Below are 18,417 nucleotides of genomic sequence, written 5' to 3' on the forward strand. Positions count from 1 at the left end.
AAGCGAATCTGTCACACAAAAAAAAGATTTGACTCAGTTGTCAAAAGGTTAAAGATTTGAGCTGCAGCAAAAATATTTCTACTTGCAAAGTGTACTTAATAAAGGGTTGTTTTGATTTAATTAATCACATTTCTCTATGTCTTGGCTTCTTCCTGCAGGGTGTTGTTTTTATTGTTGTTGTTGTTGTTGTGTTCGTTATTCATTTTGTGCGCACTTCTTGCTAAGTTTTTATTTCCACTGAGAGAGTGTCAGGCGTGTTGGTTTATTCGAGAAAGGACAAACAACAACGTTCCAGTTAACTATTTATTAAATTGGATCATTAAAAAGAATCTTGTACAAGGATCGTCTCTGATTAGGAAATCACAGTCTGCAAGCAGTTATCTGCAACCACCAGCACAGAGAGAATGACGATGCACAAAACCATTACATATATTTTGCACTATGTGTGTGTAATTAATTCTATTGGTCAAAACAGTTGGGGAGGAACTATGGTTTAGCTCTCCCATCGTTGGTGCACAGGCTGGTCCCAGCCTCCTTAAGCACACGATCCATCCAATCCTCTGAGACAGCACCCTGAAAAGAGAAACCTCCCTACTCTGTTTCCGACCCTTCCATATTCGGGTAAGACGTTCAAGGACACTTGCATCGTTCTTCTCCCTATCCTCCCTGGTTTGTATCAACTTTGGGCCTCTTTGGTCATAAAACTGTTAGAAAAGAATGTCTTCTTCTCACAAACAAGGTGTCCGATGTTTCCCTTTAGTCTCCCTTTAACACATAACAGAAGGGACAAATATAAATTTGGATGTTAACCCATATTGTGCTTTACAAGTGTTGTACTGTATAATCGTGTTTGTGATTGAACTTCTTTTCACCTTGTGATATGTGGTACTTGATCCCTTTGACGACAGCACTGTGAGGTACACCAGAGAGTCCAGAGCCAGAGAGGCTCCCATAAAAGAGTAAGATAAGATTACACTTTATAGTGTCCTGTGGAAATTTACACATGTGTGACTCTGTTCATGAATGTTTATTAAAACTCAAGAAAGACAGCCGATGTGTGAAACCTTTCTTTTTAATTCTTCACAAAGAGAACTAATTTTTGCCACCACAAAAGAATGTCTTCTTCTCACAAACAAGGTGTCCAGTGTCTCCCTATAACACATAACAAAGTGCAGCATACATTCCTGTAGATGTAGAACTAAACCAAATCGTACCTAAACTTATCTAGACAAATGATCAAATAGCCTACATAAAAGACTGTTTCGAGTAGAAAGTAATAAATCACAGACAAAAATTATGTAACTGTTTTTCAGTTTAAGCTGAATCTTACAGGGAGATTGTTTGTGTGGAACTGAGCCTGTGGTTCAAAAGTATCAAACCTCTGTCATGCTGGGACTATATGTGGAACCAGATAAACCCTACTCAGGAAGAGACATAACCAGGTGAAATGTATGATTTATAAAAGACGATTGCACAGGTCTTTTTTTCTTTTTAATGTTTTTTTATTCTATTTTAGCAGCAGATATTTATCAAGAACCGCAAATGAGTCCAAAGAAACTGATGATTCAGGAAGAGACACACCCAGTTAAAAAGGTTTGGCTGAAAGGAACGGCTACAGAGTGCAGGGTGTAGTCAAAGTGTTAACAAGAATGGAATCACAGGAAGGTATTTATTCATGGTTCCTGGTTCAAGTTCTGGCAAATCTAAATTACATGTTATTTTTTTGTTATTAATATTTGATTATTACACTTTGCTCAATTTTTTCTATTATATCAATTTACATATAAAAATGAGTCTCTTTTCGTCTGCATGACAAACAAAAGACTTGGTGTATGTAAGACATTCTTTGTCCAGATTATGAAAACACAAGCTTTGAATCCTGTTTCTGCTGTTATCGTTTTACACATTATTGAAATGGAATCATTTTCTGTTTTCAGTGTTTAACTCCTTTGTGAATTAGCTTGTGTTTAATTAAAGTCAGACAAACTCATCAAAAATCATTATTTTAGTGAATGTAAGATTTATACAGTTGTTTTGCAGAACAGCTGTCACATTCTTGATGCAAACAGCATTTTAATACTGCATTTTGTCATGGTCATGGTCGTATCATGTGTGTATAATGAACACTCTCTCCTACACACAGGGATGCATATTGTTACTTCAGTATTTTACAACATTTGACCGACTCATAGTACTTTACAGTTTTTAAATACATAACATAGTGCGGGGAGAATTACCACACATTTGAGACATTTGAGTTTAGGAAATGCTTTATTAAAACAGAGAAAACAAACATTAGATACCAAAATGAAAATGCACAATTAAAACAGTTTTAAGTCAACACTTACACCTTTCCCCAGCCAATTCATAATTATATTTATAGACACATTATAAAAAAAGAAAGAAAGAAAATGTGACTTCTTTTCATAAAACTGTTCTTCAGCAGGTTCAGGCTGATATGCAGGAAACTACAGTATAGACCATACTTACCAATTAATTTGTATGATGTAAACATATGTAAAATATTCACAGTTGCACCAAAGTATGTTGAGATACTGCTGCTCATATTTGATAGAAGCTGAAAAATTGCATTGCACATGAAGGTAGTAACTATGATTTTTTTTCTGTAATTCTAGAGGATCATAATGAAAGATTGGCTGCCATCAATGTACAGTGCTTTTGAAGTGTTAAAGGCTTATTTTGTGTTATTCAATCAAAATCTTGCTTTAATGTATACAAGAAACTGAAACAGGCGGGCGGAAATGAAAAGTATAGCAGTGGTACTTACAGCTTTAACTAACCTGTTAATGCCAGAGATTCTCCTTCATGTAAGTAGTTAAATTCAAATGATCAAGTGAGGAAAGCTGATGAAACAAATGGAATTAGGTGGTGAAGCCATTTTGCAAGCATCTTTTTCATCACAAATCTCCCAACACACATTTGATGTACATATGGCTGAAGGTGACAGACTGCAAACACATGTGGCAGTCTAACAAACACTTTTTTGACCAAGCCATCATTATGAATCGGTTAACTGCAGTGGACTGTAGGACTAGTTAATATCAAAAGCTTTGAGGAATTGAGTTTCATTTAAAAGCTCTATACTTTCAGTGGAGAGCTGATAAATGAAAACAGAGCTTCCTGATGCTCTTACCAGTAAATAATAGAAGATACAGTTTCAATGGCACATAAAAGCTTAACAAGTGAGAATTAAATCCACATGAGCTAACATGCCTGAAGGAAATGTTGCCTAAACGCAAGAGCACAAACAAGGGCCTTCACCAAACTTGCTACAAGTTTGGGGACATAAAGATCCAACAGCATGAAAGCTGTGAGGGCCCCTGGTAATGAATGAGAAGACAGAAAATGGTGAGACTTGCCTCGGGCTGAAACAGGGCTACACTGAGACAGGGCCTCAGCCAGTCCCCCATGGCATTGCTACAGGGAGAAGAGAAATCTGGGTTTTAACACTGCAGCCACCAGCAACCCCGAAGTTATGCAGCTGTACAGTGCACTCAGTGTGTCAAAGGCCAGTCTGCCAGTGCCATGTACAGAGCATCCATGAAAGAAATTCAACATAAGTCATGAAAAACATTTCACATTTTCATTTCAACTAATTTAAAGCATTTCTGTTATTGGTTGTCAGTGTTTACCTTAGAGACAATAAACAGTCAACAGTTTATTACTGTAGTACAAACCTGCTGTGACGTCTCTTTTCCCACTAATGTCCCGCAAAGAAGAGTCCTCAATTTTTGCCACATTTTATTACAGTACAGTTTTACAACAATACATATACCATTTCATCTATTTATGGTTTAAGGGGTTTTTCTTCATTAAATTATTAACACAAAATACAATAAACAATAACTTGAAGCCCTCACCAAACAAAGTTGGGGACATGAAGTCCAACAGCACTATGTGCTGTGAAGGCCTCACTGTTTAGCTTAGAACAGAAATGTATTTACAAAACTTGCCTTTATCAAGGGTGGGTACTGCCCATGTAACTCCAGCGCCTTCACAACACTACGAACCATATCTATTACACTTCTATACACCTAAATGAAACATGAGAAGGAAAAAAAGCCACAGGACAGAAATGGTTTGAGACAACAGTAGATAGTCTTGGTTAGGTACATTGTAAATATTTCCCATGCGTTCTGTGATGCATTTATAGCTCTTTTTTTTCTTTTTCTTTTTTACTGTTTATTCAGTGTCTCTTTCCTCATAGCTCAGTAGTAGAATAAACAGTGCATCCTGGTACTATAATACTGGTTTGTCTACTAGCAGCTGAGGACATTAGAAAAGGGTTGAGTGTCCAAACCTATAGAAGACAGGAAGGCAGGCTTCAGTAGCGGCCTCCAGGAGACATGACAGGGGGGCGCATACCCATGGACGGCCGCGGAGGGGCCCCCTGGTAGCCTGGGGGAACCACATGAGGGGCCTGTCCATACGGAGGCATCCCTCCTGGTATATAGCCTGGCATCCCCTGTGGCGGACTACCATACTGGCCTGCAACAACATGCATTTGTTGGCTTTTTAAGCAGCATTTGCAATATACATATGGCTACTGTTTCATTACAAGGTTAAGGTCGCTTTCACACCAGAGCAAACAAGCCTGAAAACGTGGGTCTCGGTTTGTATGTAGTGTGACCAAATGTAGAAAGTGTTGTAATATACAGTGAATCTATACACAGTGTGTCTGTGTAACGTTAGCAACACAAACACCTCGTAGTCCGTCATTGACCACATTTTCATCCGGTGCCGTTTTTCTTTCATTTTCTCATTGTAAGAGTGAAATGCTCTCCGTCTCGTAAGTAAAAAACAAACAAACGCAATCCTCAAATATAATTACGAAGGTAACTATGAATGACGGTTAACACGCCACATATGGTGGCGTGTTGCGTATATTAAATAAAACAGTTAATTTAACGTGCTGCTTCATGTTTGCTGTTTGTTTCTGCTGGTCAGAATGGAGGGATTTTCCCTGCAAATTTGCCCAACCGACGAGCGCCCTTTTCAACTGTGAGACATTATTTGGAAAGTTTGGTGCGCTTCAGAAATGGCAGTGTGGAAGCAGAACCGAACCAAGTGATAAATGCAACAATGTTACGACTTTCAGCTCCCCAATCGAGTCCTCTTGGTCAGGTGTGAAAACGACCTAAGAGTCTTTAGCCAAACAAGCAGCTCTCTGAGGCTGTACTAGTTCAGTGTTCATGTCAAACAACATAATAAACAGTCATATTCCTGACAAACTAACTTCAAGCCTTAAAATGTAAAGATGTTTTCTGGTGTATATACCTGGTAAAGGATGCCTCATGTTTGGCTGAGGAGCCATCATGCCACCTACAGGGCCCACTGATGGGTCTGCAGCGGTGGCTTGGCCTTGGCGGGACATAGTGCGCTGGTACCTGGGCAACTGCGCCCGCAACTCCTCCTACAGGACACAGAGAGCAGAAACAGAGGGAAAACGATTTGAGAATGAAATTCTATAATTCAACCTGGAGTAAGAGGTTAATTAAAAAAAAGATTAATCCATCAATTTTCATGTCAGAAAACTCTATTTTTGAAGTTGTGACTTCCTATGATTAACACTCAAGCTCTGTAACTACTTACTGTAAAAAAAAAAAAAAAAAAAAGTATATAAAGAGGCAGTTCCAGCAGGGCTACTTACCAGTGAGATATCCTCATCAGGATGGATCAACTTACTGGTTGCACTGGAGGTGGTGAGGGTGGCAGGCTTACTGGTCACAGTAGAGGGAGGTCTGGAGACTGTACTGCTGCCACCATTGGGGCTGGCTACAGCTGCAGTGGCCTGAGTGTAGGCCGGGAATGTGGGCTTGGAGAGGTCAGAGGAGGTAGAGGGGGGAGGGTGGGGGGACCCTGACACCGTCTGCTGACTCTGAGGGGGGGAGAAAAGGAAAACACATCACACTCTGCTGAAAGGCATTTGCATTTTCACCTGGGGATTAATTTAGTCATACTTTGAGGTTACTCTGAATGAAGTTGATATTTGGCTCTATTTAGGATTGAATAATAATAGCATCAAATTTGGCATCTTCAATATTTGAACACAGGGTTAAGATACTCCTTTTTGTTTCTATGTGCTGAGAGTTTACCACAATATTCAGTAAATTTCTACATTCATGGGGCTCAAAGAACTCAAGTACACTTGAGCAATATATCTTTCAAGACCTTTACTGGAGAAACAGAGACATTGGGATCATTGGGTTATTTAACCTGTATCTACATCATTTTCCAATGGCTTTACTTAAATTACTTTTTTTTTTTTCATTTTCCACTGTGCACTCAGTTTTTGTTAGTGAATCAATCAACATGAGAGGAATTTTACAGCTCTCTCATATCTGTTTCTTTACCAGGCTATCATCACTTCACCTTTGCATATGTTGATGCCAAGTTGTTGACGAGCCTGTTGTTGCAGGAGAGTAACCCGGTAATGCATGACCAAAGTAAAACCAATTTCTTCAAACCTGCGAGAAAACAAATCCAAAAGAGCATGCGGTGCTACAAAAAGCCCATTTTACAAATCTGCATAACTTAGTAGGTTTTTTATTCTTTTGCACTGACCAAGCTAAATTTCAAATAGCATTTTATAAATGCAGATTTGTAGCAAAAAAGCAAATAAATGTCACTAAAATTACAAAGCAAGTTGTATTTTCTATCAACACAAATAATCAATCTCTTGCTAAAAATGCTTTGGCAAATAAAAGAGAATGAATCTGCCCAAATACACCACAGATGCAAATTATACACAACTGTGTGCATGTCAATTGTAAAGCTGCAGGGTGTAGAGCAGGCAGACAGCTGCGTACTTGTGATGTGATAGAGAACAGAGCTTTAGGGGAGGCGGACTCTGAGTCTGCACTTGACGACCCTGCACTTGTACTTGAAACCCGACTGCCCATCTGTAGCACAGGAAAAAAAGTAAAGATAGGAAATGTAAATAAAAAAATAAAATAAATAACTTTCTGGATAAAGTCTCCTTTACTTCAACCTATGTGAGGAAAGACAGCTACTCAAACATCCCATACTCATCAGGAGAAGATAATGTTCTGCTCCGTCAAAGTGCTGAGGGAGATGGACATTGTGCAGGGGTAAATGATGTCATTAACACTCTACCTGTCCGGCGCTGGGGAACAGCGGTTTGGTGACATCGGGTTGTGCTGAGGGGACAGTGGCAGCAGGAACAACAGGTCTGGTCAGCATGTTTACAGAAGGGGGGACCTGAGCCAAGTGAGCGATGCCCGGGCGGTGGCCCACTGGAGGGGGCATGCCTAACACCAGCAGAACAAATCCATTATACAAAGTGAAACACAGAGACGAAGTGTCACAGCAGCAATGACACAACATATTTTTAAACTTTAATAGAATAATAATTACACGCACCGACATTGAGGGAATAACCAAAGTCCTTCGTCTCTGGAATAACACAGAGTTGTAAGTGCTACAATGCTATTGATTACCTGGTGGCACGCCTGGCATCATTGGAGGCATCCCTGGGCCTGGAGGCATCATCCCACCCATTGGGATCATCCTAAATATGAGAGAAAAGATGTGCTTTAAAAACACAATTAAAGGAACTTGGGTCAGGATTTGTGGAAAAAATACAAGTGCATTTTAATGTTGCTCCGACATTTTTGGAGAAGTGCAGAGCCATCTGTGGGAGCAGCAGTCTGCTGAGCTCATGGGCTGGTCAACCTGCGTCGTCATCCCGGGGAGGAAACAAGCTGAGTAACTTATCCACATGTCTTTAGAGGTTTACCGACAGCTGGTCAAGTTCTTTTTAGAAGATAAATGTTGGTCTCATTGATGAAATATAACAACTGTGGCAGCCACATTAGTTTGTTTGAATGTAACGTGAAGCTTCAGGTGTATTGGACAGAAGAGCAGAGATCGGGGCTCTGTACACAACGGCCGTCGTGTCACTAATGAGTCTTATTTCTTGATCCTGCCCAAGTTCCTATGAGTGGATATAGGATTGATTTTTAAAAAGATAGTCTTGAACAATGACATTTACCCTGGAGGCATTCCCGGCATTATAGGAGGCATTCCTGGCATCAGTGGTGGCACACCTGGCATCATTGGGGGAATTCCTAAAACGAGAAAATTCATTTTTAAGGCAAACCCGTACAACAGTATTTGTTTCTACCTTCACAGAACTAAAAAAGGCCAGTGCAGTGTTATTTCAGATTAATTCAACAGCTGTTTTTTTTTGTTGTAATGTAAGATGCATCAGTGTTTAGTACCTGAGTAGCTGCCTGGTGGTATCCCAGGAGCACCAGAGCCGGGAGGCATTCCCGGCTGTGTGATAGGGGGGATGTAGCCAGCCTGGGGTTGACCTGCAGCCGGCTGCTGGAAGGAGGGTCCTGGCTCATCATCATCATCATACTCATCGGAGTCATCTTGGTTCTGCTTTTTCTTCTGAGTTTCTGAACATTGAGTATTACAATCAGTCTCTAGAACAAGCAAAATCAAGACGGTACGTACGCTACTGTACTTCATTGCTGATACCTTGATTCTTTTGTTCGAGCACTCTTCTTCTCTCTTCCATGTCTTTCTCTGGAATACCTTCCATGCCATATATCTCTAGTTCAATATCTGTCCTCCCAGGTATTGCATTAGGAACTCCATCAATCGTCTCTTTATGTACCTACAAGAGAAGTGATTCAGAATTAGATGTTATAATGGTTTGTAAAAAATCAGTCCAGTTGATTTAATAAATCTGATTTGCATCATATGTTTCCTCACCTGCATGCAGTGGATTGCGAGCCCGGGTCCAGTGTACAGCTTTTTATGACAGATGTGACACTTGAAATGTTTGGCCTTCTGATGCTGAATGAGAATCTTTTCATCATCAAAGTCTCTGTTACAGTACCTGAGATTATGGTTTAGGAAACTGTTTTAGTCCCATCAGTACCATGCAGACCATGTGTGGATTTGTTTTGCTTTTTTCAGGATGTGCCATTTGTGTACAAGAGACACCTGGCTAAGACAGCAGACATGCAAACCCACATCGTGTCAAAATAAAGCATAAAACACAAAATATCACATACATGACAGCAACTGTTAACACTCACTGTAATGTGTCGTGCAGCTGCTCACACAAAAACAATTTGCTAACACAGGAGCATCACAGCACAGGATTTCAAGGAGCAACGCCACCTGCTCCCCTGTAACTATGACGGTACAGTATTTAAAAGAGACTGGTCGTTCAACTTCGGCTCAACTAAACCCACAGTAAGTTATACATCGGCCATGTTGGCTATATTTCGAGCTTGCATACACACATTATTTTTTAATATTGTTGGAGCCTCAAATTAGCTTACAGCCGATGCTATCTTAGTAAACAACAGATAACGATGTCGAAAGCATAAACATGAAGAACAAGGCAGCGTTATAGTAGCAGGTGTAACACGAGAACACAAGGAAAAGGATACCAACACCATGGTTTCATTTGCTTTTTCTTCTTTCTTCCCATGGTTAGTGATATTTCAGCTCAACGCCTGATGATCCCGACAAACAACAGTTAACGACGGCGGAGGAAATAACAAGGGCTGCCCGGAAGGAAGATGGCGGCGGTCCTGGTTCTCCAAAAGCCAAGAGTAGTCCAGTATCTTTGTAAAAAAAAAAAAACCTGCTAAGCATTAAGCCCCAGTGCGTCCTCTAGTGGTTAGTGTAAATTACTTCTGTAAGCTTTTATTTTTGATTTTAGATGCCAGGCAGGCACATAGACATATATACATAGACGCCGCATTGACTGCTGCCTTCCACTAGAGCGACGTGCCTACAGGGCGGCCATCTTGGAACAGGACTACTCACTCCTACAGTGCATTACTTCCATAGAGGTATGATGTAAAAGTGATCATAATTCGCTCAACTGTCAAGCTATTTTCACGGGATTTGTTTGTAACAAATGTCAGACATGATAAATATGTAGATCCGGTCTTTATTTAAGGAGTTTTTTTTAAGGATATATTATTATATTATAGGCTATTATTATTAGTGTCCTGTGCTGGGCAGCCAGCCAGCCTCCCCTCCAGAGCTCTGACGACACACAAAACACACTTTGCTCGGCACCAGCAACGATGATTGTACCGGTACCGATACTGACGACAGCAACAAATTCACGTGGGCTGCTCTCGGGACACAACACACAACACAGGCAGCAGACAGCTGCCCCTCATCAACCGGAGCACCAGCACCACGTAACCGGGCCGTTGCTAGGGACGCCGCTTGTTAAACCGTGCCGGTAGTTTTCTTTTTCAGAGGTAGGCCTAATTTATAGATTAATAACGTCGCATTTTAACCAACATTTTGTCTCTAATGAGTTATTTCAGCAGTAAGCAGCTGTGTAACAGGCAGGATGATGTAGTGAGCTGGTTATATTATGAATGGAACCTGGACTCAGAGCTGAGGGGTTCTGTCCGTCCTGGATTTATTTCACTATATAACAACCTGCTCACAATATATTATCCTTAACTTACATCTGACCTCTGAAAAGTGATTCTACAAGATCTGTTTTTTATGTTCCCCTTATTAACACATCCATATGCGGCACCGAAGTCTGGTATATTTTCCGAAGCTTGTCTGCTGATAACATAGAATTTGTAAAACAAGCATTTTCAAAATATCCAAGCATCCTGTAACATACCTACATGTCTGACGTTTTTAACAAATCAAACCGTTTGGAAATCGGTCCAAAATTCAGCGAATTTGAGGTTGAGGAGTTCCTCTTTTCCCCATAGCTGCATGCACTGCTGCGTCTGTGAGTCCTGTTCCAATATGGCGGCGCGTAGGCACGTCGCTCCACAGCCAATGCGGCGTCTATGTATATATGTCTATGGGCAGGCACACCACCTGACATTGATATTAGACTGTTGGGTCTTTTATTTTTAAACCTTGTTGTCATGACAGCGAGTTAACGTTAAGTGTCGTCAAGGTGCTCCAGAGAAAGCAGTTTGCTGCTTGATAGAGCTTGTTAAACCACTTTCTTCAAGACTATTCATTGTACAGATCTATATCCACCCAGCCCGTGGTTTATAAATATCTGTCTCTTTCGTGAAATCTCTTTAGTTCAGGTCAGGAGGACACCCGTGGGATGTCACGTTTGTCCCGGAACGGGAGTCAGAAATCCCATGTCACAGTCGGACATATTTCCACAGGCTCACAGCGGACATGCGCAGTCGGCACCTAAACGAGATAACAGCCAGACTCCCAGCAGTTCTCCATATACGAGTTTATCCATTTTAATTATAACAAACGTAGATCCTAACCTCGGTCATCCTCATCTACCAGCATAACAAAGACAGACAGTTAAAACTACAGCTCGTCTTGTGTTAGTGTTTCCGGCTGTGAGCTCTCTCCGTGCAGCAGCGGGACCATGTTTACCTCCCAGACCTCGTCCTTCCAGGATTCAATTGACGTGGAGGAGAAAGATGACTTTGACAGCGAAGAAATTACTGGATACAGCCAGAAAGTCCAGCTCAACTGCTACTACACCATATATCTTTATCAAGGGACAAGGTAATGGGCGATATTACTCACCCTTGTTGTTTCTGTTTTGGTCAGCTGTTCTTGCCCTATGATACAATTTAAAATGATGGGACATTTGTATTGTATTTAACTTGCTAATTATAACCATTTATTGCAGGATTATTTACCTTTATAAGAAGTTTTAACCCTTTTTTTTTTTTTTTTTTTTGCAACTTGGAAAAGTAATCCTTGGGGTGTGAGCATTGATCAGTGTGTGAATTATTATGCAGTTCAAGTCACCTGTTCTTGAGCCTGATGACAGTGACGCTCAAGCAGGTAAAAAACCAGACATGTCCATTAAACTAACCAGGTGATAAGTGAAACTGTTAATTGTCTTAGATCTGAGGCTTCTGGGGAAAATGTGGCATGGAACCAGAGAAGAGCAGACTCCACAACCAGTCACGATGACTTTAGGTAACGAAGGAGCCATCCATCTACCCTCTCCTTGCTTTCAGTGGTCGTCTCTCTCTCTTTGGCTTTCTCCTGTTGTGCATTGGTGTATCCACGCGCCACCACCGGAAATTCAATCAACATGGAATCAATTCTGTTTTCATTTGTGACTGCGTTCTGATCGATCATCGCTGTACTGCTGAGTTACATTGCCTTTAGGTCTCTCCTAGTCTCAATCACATGGTGTTGAGTCGACAAAATGCAAATGAATTCTTCTGCACAGTATTGTAGAGCAATGGATAAACACGTTCTTTGGAAAAGGCACAGTTACAGCCATGTGACTCAGATGTGTGTTGTGTTGGATGTGGCTTATGGTCATCAGCTTTCTCCATCTCTTCACCATTGACTTGAGTGGCTTCCAAATTTCTCATCGCCCACACTGGCAGCTTGTGCCCCATACTGACTTCTCTGCCTTTGCCCACAGCCTGACATTGATTGACAGCAGCCTGCCATCAGAGGCGGAGCCCGAGCTGCGAACCTACATTTCGAGGAGGCTGAGTAAAGGAGCCCTGCTCGGAGGAATGGGCAACATCGCCACTGTGGAACTCAGGTTATCATTTGACATATTCCCCAACAACTTTTTATCCAAATACAAACAGAGTAAGTTGAAAAAACATAAAATGTGTTGCTGATTTATTCTTTGTAGTATTCCAGAGGAGGCGGTTGGCTGCTACTGCTGCCTCCTGGAGCAGGAAAGGTCTCCTGAACAGCCTGATGCTGATGGCAATGGATATGTCATCTGCTTCATGGGTGGCTCTGAAAAAGGACTGAATTTATATCCTTTGCAAAATGTTGTTAGCTGCAGTTATACACACCATCCAAAGCCCTCTGGCATTCATTTTATACGTCTTTCCTGCATTGTCCTAGTGCTTCCACATAATTGAATCTATGCACAGAGAAGCAACTAACAGTTCTAATGCCTTAACGCAACATACATTTAGATTAGAGCTTGATAAATACGTCCAAGGCCTACACAGCAGCCTGCAAACCCCAGAGGTAAGCAAATATAATATATAACAGTGCAATGAAGTTGTAGCTTCGTTTTGACATTACTAATGCAAAATTGCTTTTTCCTTTGTGGGTGTGTCAGCTGCAAAACCTTGAGACAGAGGTGCGTCCCTATCTGAGCCGGTGGTATGAGGAGTCTGTGATGCACATTTACAGAGTGGTGCAGCTGGTCCAGGGCAACATCAGCTTCTTGTTGCACGCTGTGAGTCATGTTTTACCACTAGAGTTTTTCCTAAAAAGAAAAAGCTTTTTGAAGATAATGAAATTTAGATACATTAAATAATGACTGGAAAAGCACCCGCACATCTCAATCTGTGCAATATTCACTTCATAATGTATAAATCAATAAATGGATATTACATAAATTGGAGTGCGCATTCATATCAGGTGACATCAAGAGTCTGCCATTATAACCATAACCACAAACCCTTCCCTTCTGCCAGCTCATGTAGAGAAACAATTGTGTAAATTGTCATTGTTGACTGTGAATGTCAGTTCCTCTGTAATAGGACTATTTAATTATGTAGGAGGATCTTGGTTAGACAAAATCTTATGTATGAAAAAAATAAAGGTGGGACAGAGGGCAATCCATATTTTAATGTAGTCATTACAAAACTGCAGCCCTATTGATATATATTGTTATTACTTTGTCCATGACAATGCATTTAATCTGAACTTTTGCATACAGGCTCTGAGTCACACACACGTGGACGTCACAAATTCAGATGAGAGGACGAAGGCCGATGTGTCCAGGTGAGTCAGGTGCCATTGTCTGTAATTACACAACTGTATGTGTTATTTCCAGCTGTTAAATGTTTCTTGTTTTCTGCACCAGGTTCATTAAAGCAGCCAGTTTGCAAGGTCTGTCTCAGCAGGACACCACAACAGCTTCACTGTGCAAGGCGATCTCAGAGGACACACAGTCTGACCTGATTATAGACTGCTCCACCAGCCCGCCCACACTCTCTAACACTGGTAAGCCGTGCTCCTTGACACGCACTTGCTGAAGAAAAAAAAATGTTTCTCTCTATTGTGCTTGAAGTCTAATAACGATGTTTTCTCACTCCAGTCAGTAATCGTTTCTGTGATGACTGGATACAGGCGTTTCTAAATGGTGCAGAGCGTTGTAATCCCTTCCTGCTCAGGCAGATTCTGGAGAACTTCAAACTTAAGGTAGCAAAACCTACACTCATCGATTAAGCTTATGGTATTGCTATTATTGATTGAATGATTAATCAATAAAAGGCTATAAAACAAAAAAAAGAAAGAAAAGTGCAGAAGATATTTTCTTACAACTTCAGCTTCACTTGTGCCGGGTCATACACCCCTCTCTCTGTCCTTGTTTCCTCTCTCTCTCCCTCTACAGTGTAAAGTCTACACTGTCAACAATCAATTTAATGCAAAAACAGCTCTTATTTCCTCCTGCCAGATAACAACATGTAACATGTCTATTTCATCTCAGTCGCTTCCTTTTTTTTTAACATGATGTTTTCTCCATGTCAACCACAACTCGCCCTCCGTAGGCCATCCAGGACATGAACAGCCTGAAGCGCTTTGTGCGGCAGGCAGAGATGAGTCACTACGCCCTCTTTCGCTGCTGCCAGTTCCTACAGGGCTGCGGAAATGGGGATGTGTTGCTGCAGAACGCCAGGGCGGAGCACAGCGACATGCCCGAAGCCTGCAGCATCATCACTGTCCTGGAGGAGTTCCTCAGGGAACAATCCCAAGCCCAGGCTTGATTCCTGATACTCTTAACACTTAACTCGTATCATTCTAAAACTAAGCACTACATCCCATTTCCAACATCAGACTGCCAGATATAATTTGGCAGAGGGACATAGTTTAATTTGCCAGCTGTAATGGCTTCTGTCACTGCTGCAGCTTCATGACCAGAAGTGGAGTGGTGGTCAGATCTGGAATATGTACTGTAAAACACTGACAACTTACACTCAGCTTTTCTCAGCAAAGGTGTCTTTTTGGGGCTAATCATGGGTAGTGAATCAGTAACACAATTGCATTGGTCTTAATAATTATAGTTAGTTGTTAATAGAACTGTAAGGAAAAGAGTTCAGTTAAGGTGAATTACAGTTTAACGAGTCAGCAGGAAGATCAGTTTAGATCTACTTGTATAGAGGCACTTTCTCAGTCTTTTCCTTTTTTGTGTCACAATACTATGAACCAAATATAATTACAAATGTTTTGCTAACTGACAATGATCACAACACAGAATTGATCCAAACTAAAGCTTCAGCTCATTGGAGTGTATTTATCTTTTGTTAATTCGTGGTTCATATATTCTTGTATAATTGTTTTGCATTTTTTTGTAATTGTACTGATTTTCTTCAGTGAAAAAACATATTGAGAATGCACAAATCACTTTTATGCATTGCTTGTTACAAAGGCCTGGTTTCTGCTTACAATTCGACCCAGTAATTGCACTACTATATATATTTGTCGAATGAATACTGCTACTTTATGTAGCCTACTGTGCGTGCTATATGTATATCAAGTGATATTAGATATCTGTTTAATTCTTCTCTGGGAATGCAGTATTGTAGATGTAGTGTAATGTTTGGATATAATGTGTACATTAGAGCAAATTATTTTTTGTTTACAAACATCTTCACAACCTTCACCAGCTCAAGAGTTCATAAGAAATTAACGGGCACTATGTGACCAGTCACTCACTTCACTGACTTAATATCTGTGTAGTTTAAAAGGTTCTGAAATATTAATACCCGCAGAAAAATCTTCTAAATAGAAGAAATTAAAATAAATAGAACAATAATTTTTTTTAAAAGAAGATGATATATGAGAGTGCCCAGAATGATATTAGCATGCCTAAGTTTTATTTTGGTCTCATCGTGTACCTGCAACAAACAATGATTTTGTATTCCATTAAACCCATCAAGGGTTAAACCAACTCAAACCATTCCCATTAAAACCAGTGCAAAGAGTGGTATATAGCAATATCAGTGTTGATGGTGTATAACTTTAAACTGTGAACTAGGTCGGTGACATGTATATGAGTCATTTTACTTGTGTGAACCATAGTGTAGCTAACCCACGGTGTGTATCGCTAGACCTTTCTCAACCATGTGTTTGCCACAGTTATAAATATAACAGTGTGGTTCTCGGTCTTGTGTAGACAGAGGTGAAATAAATATCACAGTTAAACCCCTGTTGTGGTTGTATGTTTGTCTCGCATTCAAAAGGGTAAAAAGTGACCAACATAATTTATAGCTATATCTGTTGCATAAATACTGTTCATGTCTCTTGAGCTTAAAACACAAAGATGGGCTGTACACTCCTGCCCACCACCAGCTGTCCTCAAACAGGACATTAGATCTTCCAGTAGAGCTCCTCCTCATGCTGCTCCTCTGCAACCAGAGAGGAGACTTTGAGAGACTTTAAGAGAGAAAATGTTTGCAGCTGTTGCACATTAGTGAACATTTCAGCAACACGTGAAGCAGGATTTACCTGTCGTGCCATCAGGCAAGTTCCGCAAAACAGAGCTTGGTACATCATAGATGCTCTCTTCTGGATCTGAAATGGATTACAAACAAAACAAAATATATGTAGATACTTATATACATAAATATGTTTATTAATGTATATGACAATGTTTATATATGATATCTCACCTTGCTCAGCAGACCTATAAGAGAGGGGAACGTCGTATACATCCTCGTCCATCTCTGTTGAAACGCTGATATCACATACTAGGAGGAAACATAACATTATACATCATCAGACCAATTTAACAACCATTATATGACATATAGATAGTAAATTATAAAAAGCATTTTCATACTCTTTCTAGCTGGTAAAACATCATAGTCGCCTTCTGGTTGTGTCTCTGCATTGCTCAACCCACTGGGCCACTGAGGATCGTTTGGACTGTCAACTAAAAACAAGAGTTCAGCACCATATAACTGACCAAACAACAACTCAATTCAAGACTTATGTAGGACTTAACAGGGAGGAAATGACTGAAATTTAAAAATGTGCAGATCAGTTGGAAGTTTACCATTTTGAGGATCAAGGTTGCAGGTTAACAGGCTAATGTTTTGGTAGGTGGAGTCCTCACTGTCCAGCTCCTCAGACAGAGGCATAGGGGAGGCCTCGCTCCTGGTTTCACAGTGGATTCGGGGTAAAGGAACCGGGACCGAGAGGGGCCGCGCAGGCAGGGACTCCATCACACTCTCGCTCTCTGAGCAAATGGGTTCGCTGCTGTTTAATATGTCTTGCTGCGGCTCAAACTCTTCAAGGCTAAAGGAAGAGTAAAGAGTGCAAGGTCAGTGTCTGACAACAAGGCAACCACAGTAAAAAGAAAAATCCTCCAAAGGCACATTAATGTCAAAGGTTCAAGTCTAGCTGAATTAAAATGATATTTTGAACATGAAGTGTTAGTCCTTCCTCTTACTTACTCTGTGTCTTTAGACTCTGAAACTGGAGAGGTAGAGAGATGCATGGCTCGCCACAGGTGCTCTACCCACTCCTGTCTAAGAGCTGCCGTCTGTGCTGCCTGCACACATGTAAATAACACACAATGGTTTGGAAGCAGATTTACCAGTGTAATAACACTTACTGAGAAAACAGTCAGAGCACAGAAGTGACTTACCAACATTTTCCTCTTCCCATTTGTCATGCTAATCTCAAACATAAAGCGTTTGCCACTAGCTCTGTGGACCTCTCGCACTGACTGCACCTAGACCAGCAGATGGGTGCATACAAACTGTATCAGTCAGGTGTCACAACAAGAGGCAGTGGAGTAAATGTAGAGTCTATTACTACATAAATAAAAAGAAGCAAAATATACCAAATGCAATGAGTAATTAATTGTCAGATATGTAATGCATTAATGTGTAAGCAGTACTTAAATAATGCAGCTGATACAGGTATGGCAAAATGTGACAACTTAGTGATGGATACTTGAATCTAGAAAAATACATTATAATGTTTTGTTCTACTAATCTTAAGGATCTGCAAGTAACTTGTCAAAAACAGATATTACAGTTTTTCTTTAACACATTTTGTCACATGTATGAAGTAAAAGTATAAAGTAGCATGAAACAGAATTACAGAAATGTAAAAAAAAAAAAAAAAAAAAAAAAAAAAAAAGCTCTTTCACATGCAAAGCAATTTCTCATATATGTCCTGTAATCAATGAACTTACTGTGTAAATGTAGTAATAGCCTTTCAAGTGCGACTGTAAGGAGAGTAATGTCAACATGATGTTTGAGTCTTAAAAGGACGAACACATGAACACACAGACCGTTCTTTCGTTAAATGGTATATGAGAGGTATTAAACAGGATCTCAATAAGAAATGTGATAAACTGAGCCTAAATCCTGATCACTTATAAGGAATTCAATGCAAATATCTACTCACAGCGCTGCCATTCTC

General features: G+C 40.4%; 3 protein-coding genes across 6 annotated transcripts; 1 reads left to right on the forward strand and 2 right to left on the reverse strand.

Moving 5' to 3' along the window:
• Positions 1–2,364: 2,364 nt before the first annotated feature.
• Positions 2,365–9,618, reverse strand: znf207a (zinc finger protein 207, a). Of its 3 annotated transcripts, XM_083977878.1 has the most exons (12): positions 9,456–9,618; positions 8,767–8,893; positions 8,530–8,668; positions 8,265–8,447; positions 8,036–8,111; positions 7,482–7,552; positions 7,138–7,292; positions 6,831–6,923; positions 5,672–5,899; positions 5,299–5,434; positions 4,322–4,509; positions 2,365–4,055 (listed from the first exon to the last, which is right to left on the reverse strand). In XM_083977878.1, the coding sequence occupies exons 1-11, from the start codon at positions 9,494–9,496 to the stop codon at positions 4,346–4,348; spliced, it is 1,413 nt and encodes a 470-aa protein (XP_083834004.1). In that variant the 5' UTR covers positions 9,497–9,618; the 3' UTR covers positions 2,365–4,055; positions 4,322–4,345. The 3 variants fall into 3 exon arrangements, with proteins under 3 accessions (XP_083834004.1, XP_083834003.1, XP_083834005.1); XM_083977877.1 differs by having other exon boundaries at positions 2,365–4,509; XM_083977879.1 differs by lacking the exon at positions 6,831–6,923 and having other exon boundaries at positions 2,365–4,509.
• A 1,402-nt stretch (positions 9,619–11,020) lies between these two features.
• On the forward strand, positions 11,021–15,797 carry cUnh17orf75 (chromosome Un C17orf75 homolog). 2 transcript variants are annotated; one of them, XM_083976699.1, is made up of 10 exons: positions 11,021–11,541; positions 11,890–11,964; positions 12,425–12,550; positions 12,647–12,775; positions 12,936–12,996; positions 13,091–13,210; positions 13,697–13,761; positions 13,844–13,983; positions 14,078–14,181; positions 14,532–15,797. In XM_083976699.1, exons 1-10 carry the CDS (start codon positions 11,399–11,401, stop codon positions 14,745–14,747), a joined length of 1,179 nt encoding a protein of 392 aa, XP_083832825.1. In that variant the 5' UTR covers positions 11,021–11,398; the 3' UTR covers positions 14,748–15,797. The 2 variants fall into 2 exon arrangements, with proteins under 2 accessions (XP_083832825.1, XP_083832826.1); XM_083976700.1 differs by lacking the exon at positions 11,890–11,964.
• A 384-nt stretch (positions 15,798–16,181) lies between these two features.
• On the reverse strand, positions 16,182–17,659 carry LOC310990344 (uncharacterized protein; the record flags this gene model as incomplete). The annotated part of the gene is made up of 7 exons (XM_083977690.1): positions 16,182–16,388; positions 16,489–16,554; positions 16,653–16,730; positions 16,823–16,915; positions 17,039–17,280; positions 17,439–17,536; positions 17,633–17,659. The coding sequence occupies 7 exons, from the start codon at positions 17,657–17,659 to the stop codon at positions 16,351–16,353; spliced, it is 642 nt and encodes a 213-aa protein (XP_083833816.1). The 3' UTR covers positions 16,182–16,350.
• Between the last annotated feature and the right edge of the window lie 758 nt (positions 17,660–18,417).

Source organism: Trachurus trachurus (genome assembly GCF_905171665.1).
Source record: "Trachurus trachurus genome assembly, chromosome: 8".
Lineage (NCBI taxonomy): Eukaryota > Metazoa > Chordata > Actinopteri > Carangiformes > Carangidae > Trachurus > Trachurus trachurus.

What these genes read in the sequence shown, in the direction of transcription:
- znf207a (XM_083977878.1), bottom strand. Translation starts at nt 9,496, where the DNA reads ATGGGAAGAAAGAAGAAAAAGCAAATGAAACCATGGTGTTG. An exon ending in TGTTCTCTATCACATCACAA is followed by an intron (nt 5,900 to 6,830) that starts GTACGCAGCTGT and finishes TCCCCCCCTCAG; the next exon opens with AGTCAGCAGACGGTGTCAGG. An exon ending in CTGATGAGGATATCTCACTG is followed by an intron (nt 5,435 to 5,671) that starts GTAAGTAGCCCT and finishes TGTGTCCTGTAG; the next exon opens with GAGGAGTTGCGGGCGCAGTT.
- cUnh17orf75 (XM_083976699.1), top strand. Translation starts at nt 11,399, where the DNA reads ATGTTTACCTCCCAGACCTCGTCCTTCCAGGATTCAATTGACGTGGAG. An exon ending in TATCTTTATCAAGGGACAAG is followed by an intron (nt 11,542 to 11,889) that starts GTAATGGGCGAT and finishes TAATTGTCTTAG; the next exon opens with ATCTGAGGCTTCTGGGGAAA. An exon ending in TCTGAAAAAGGACTGAATTT is followed by an intron (nt 12,776 to 12,935) that starts ATATCCTTTGCA and finishes AACGCAACATAC; the next exon opens with ATTTAGATTAGAGCTTGATA.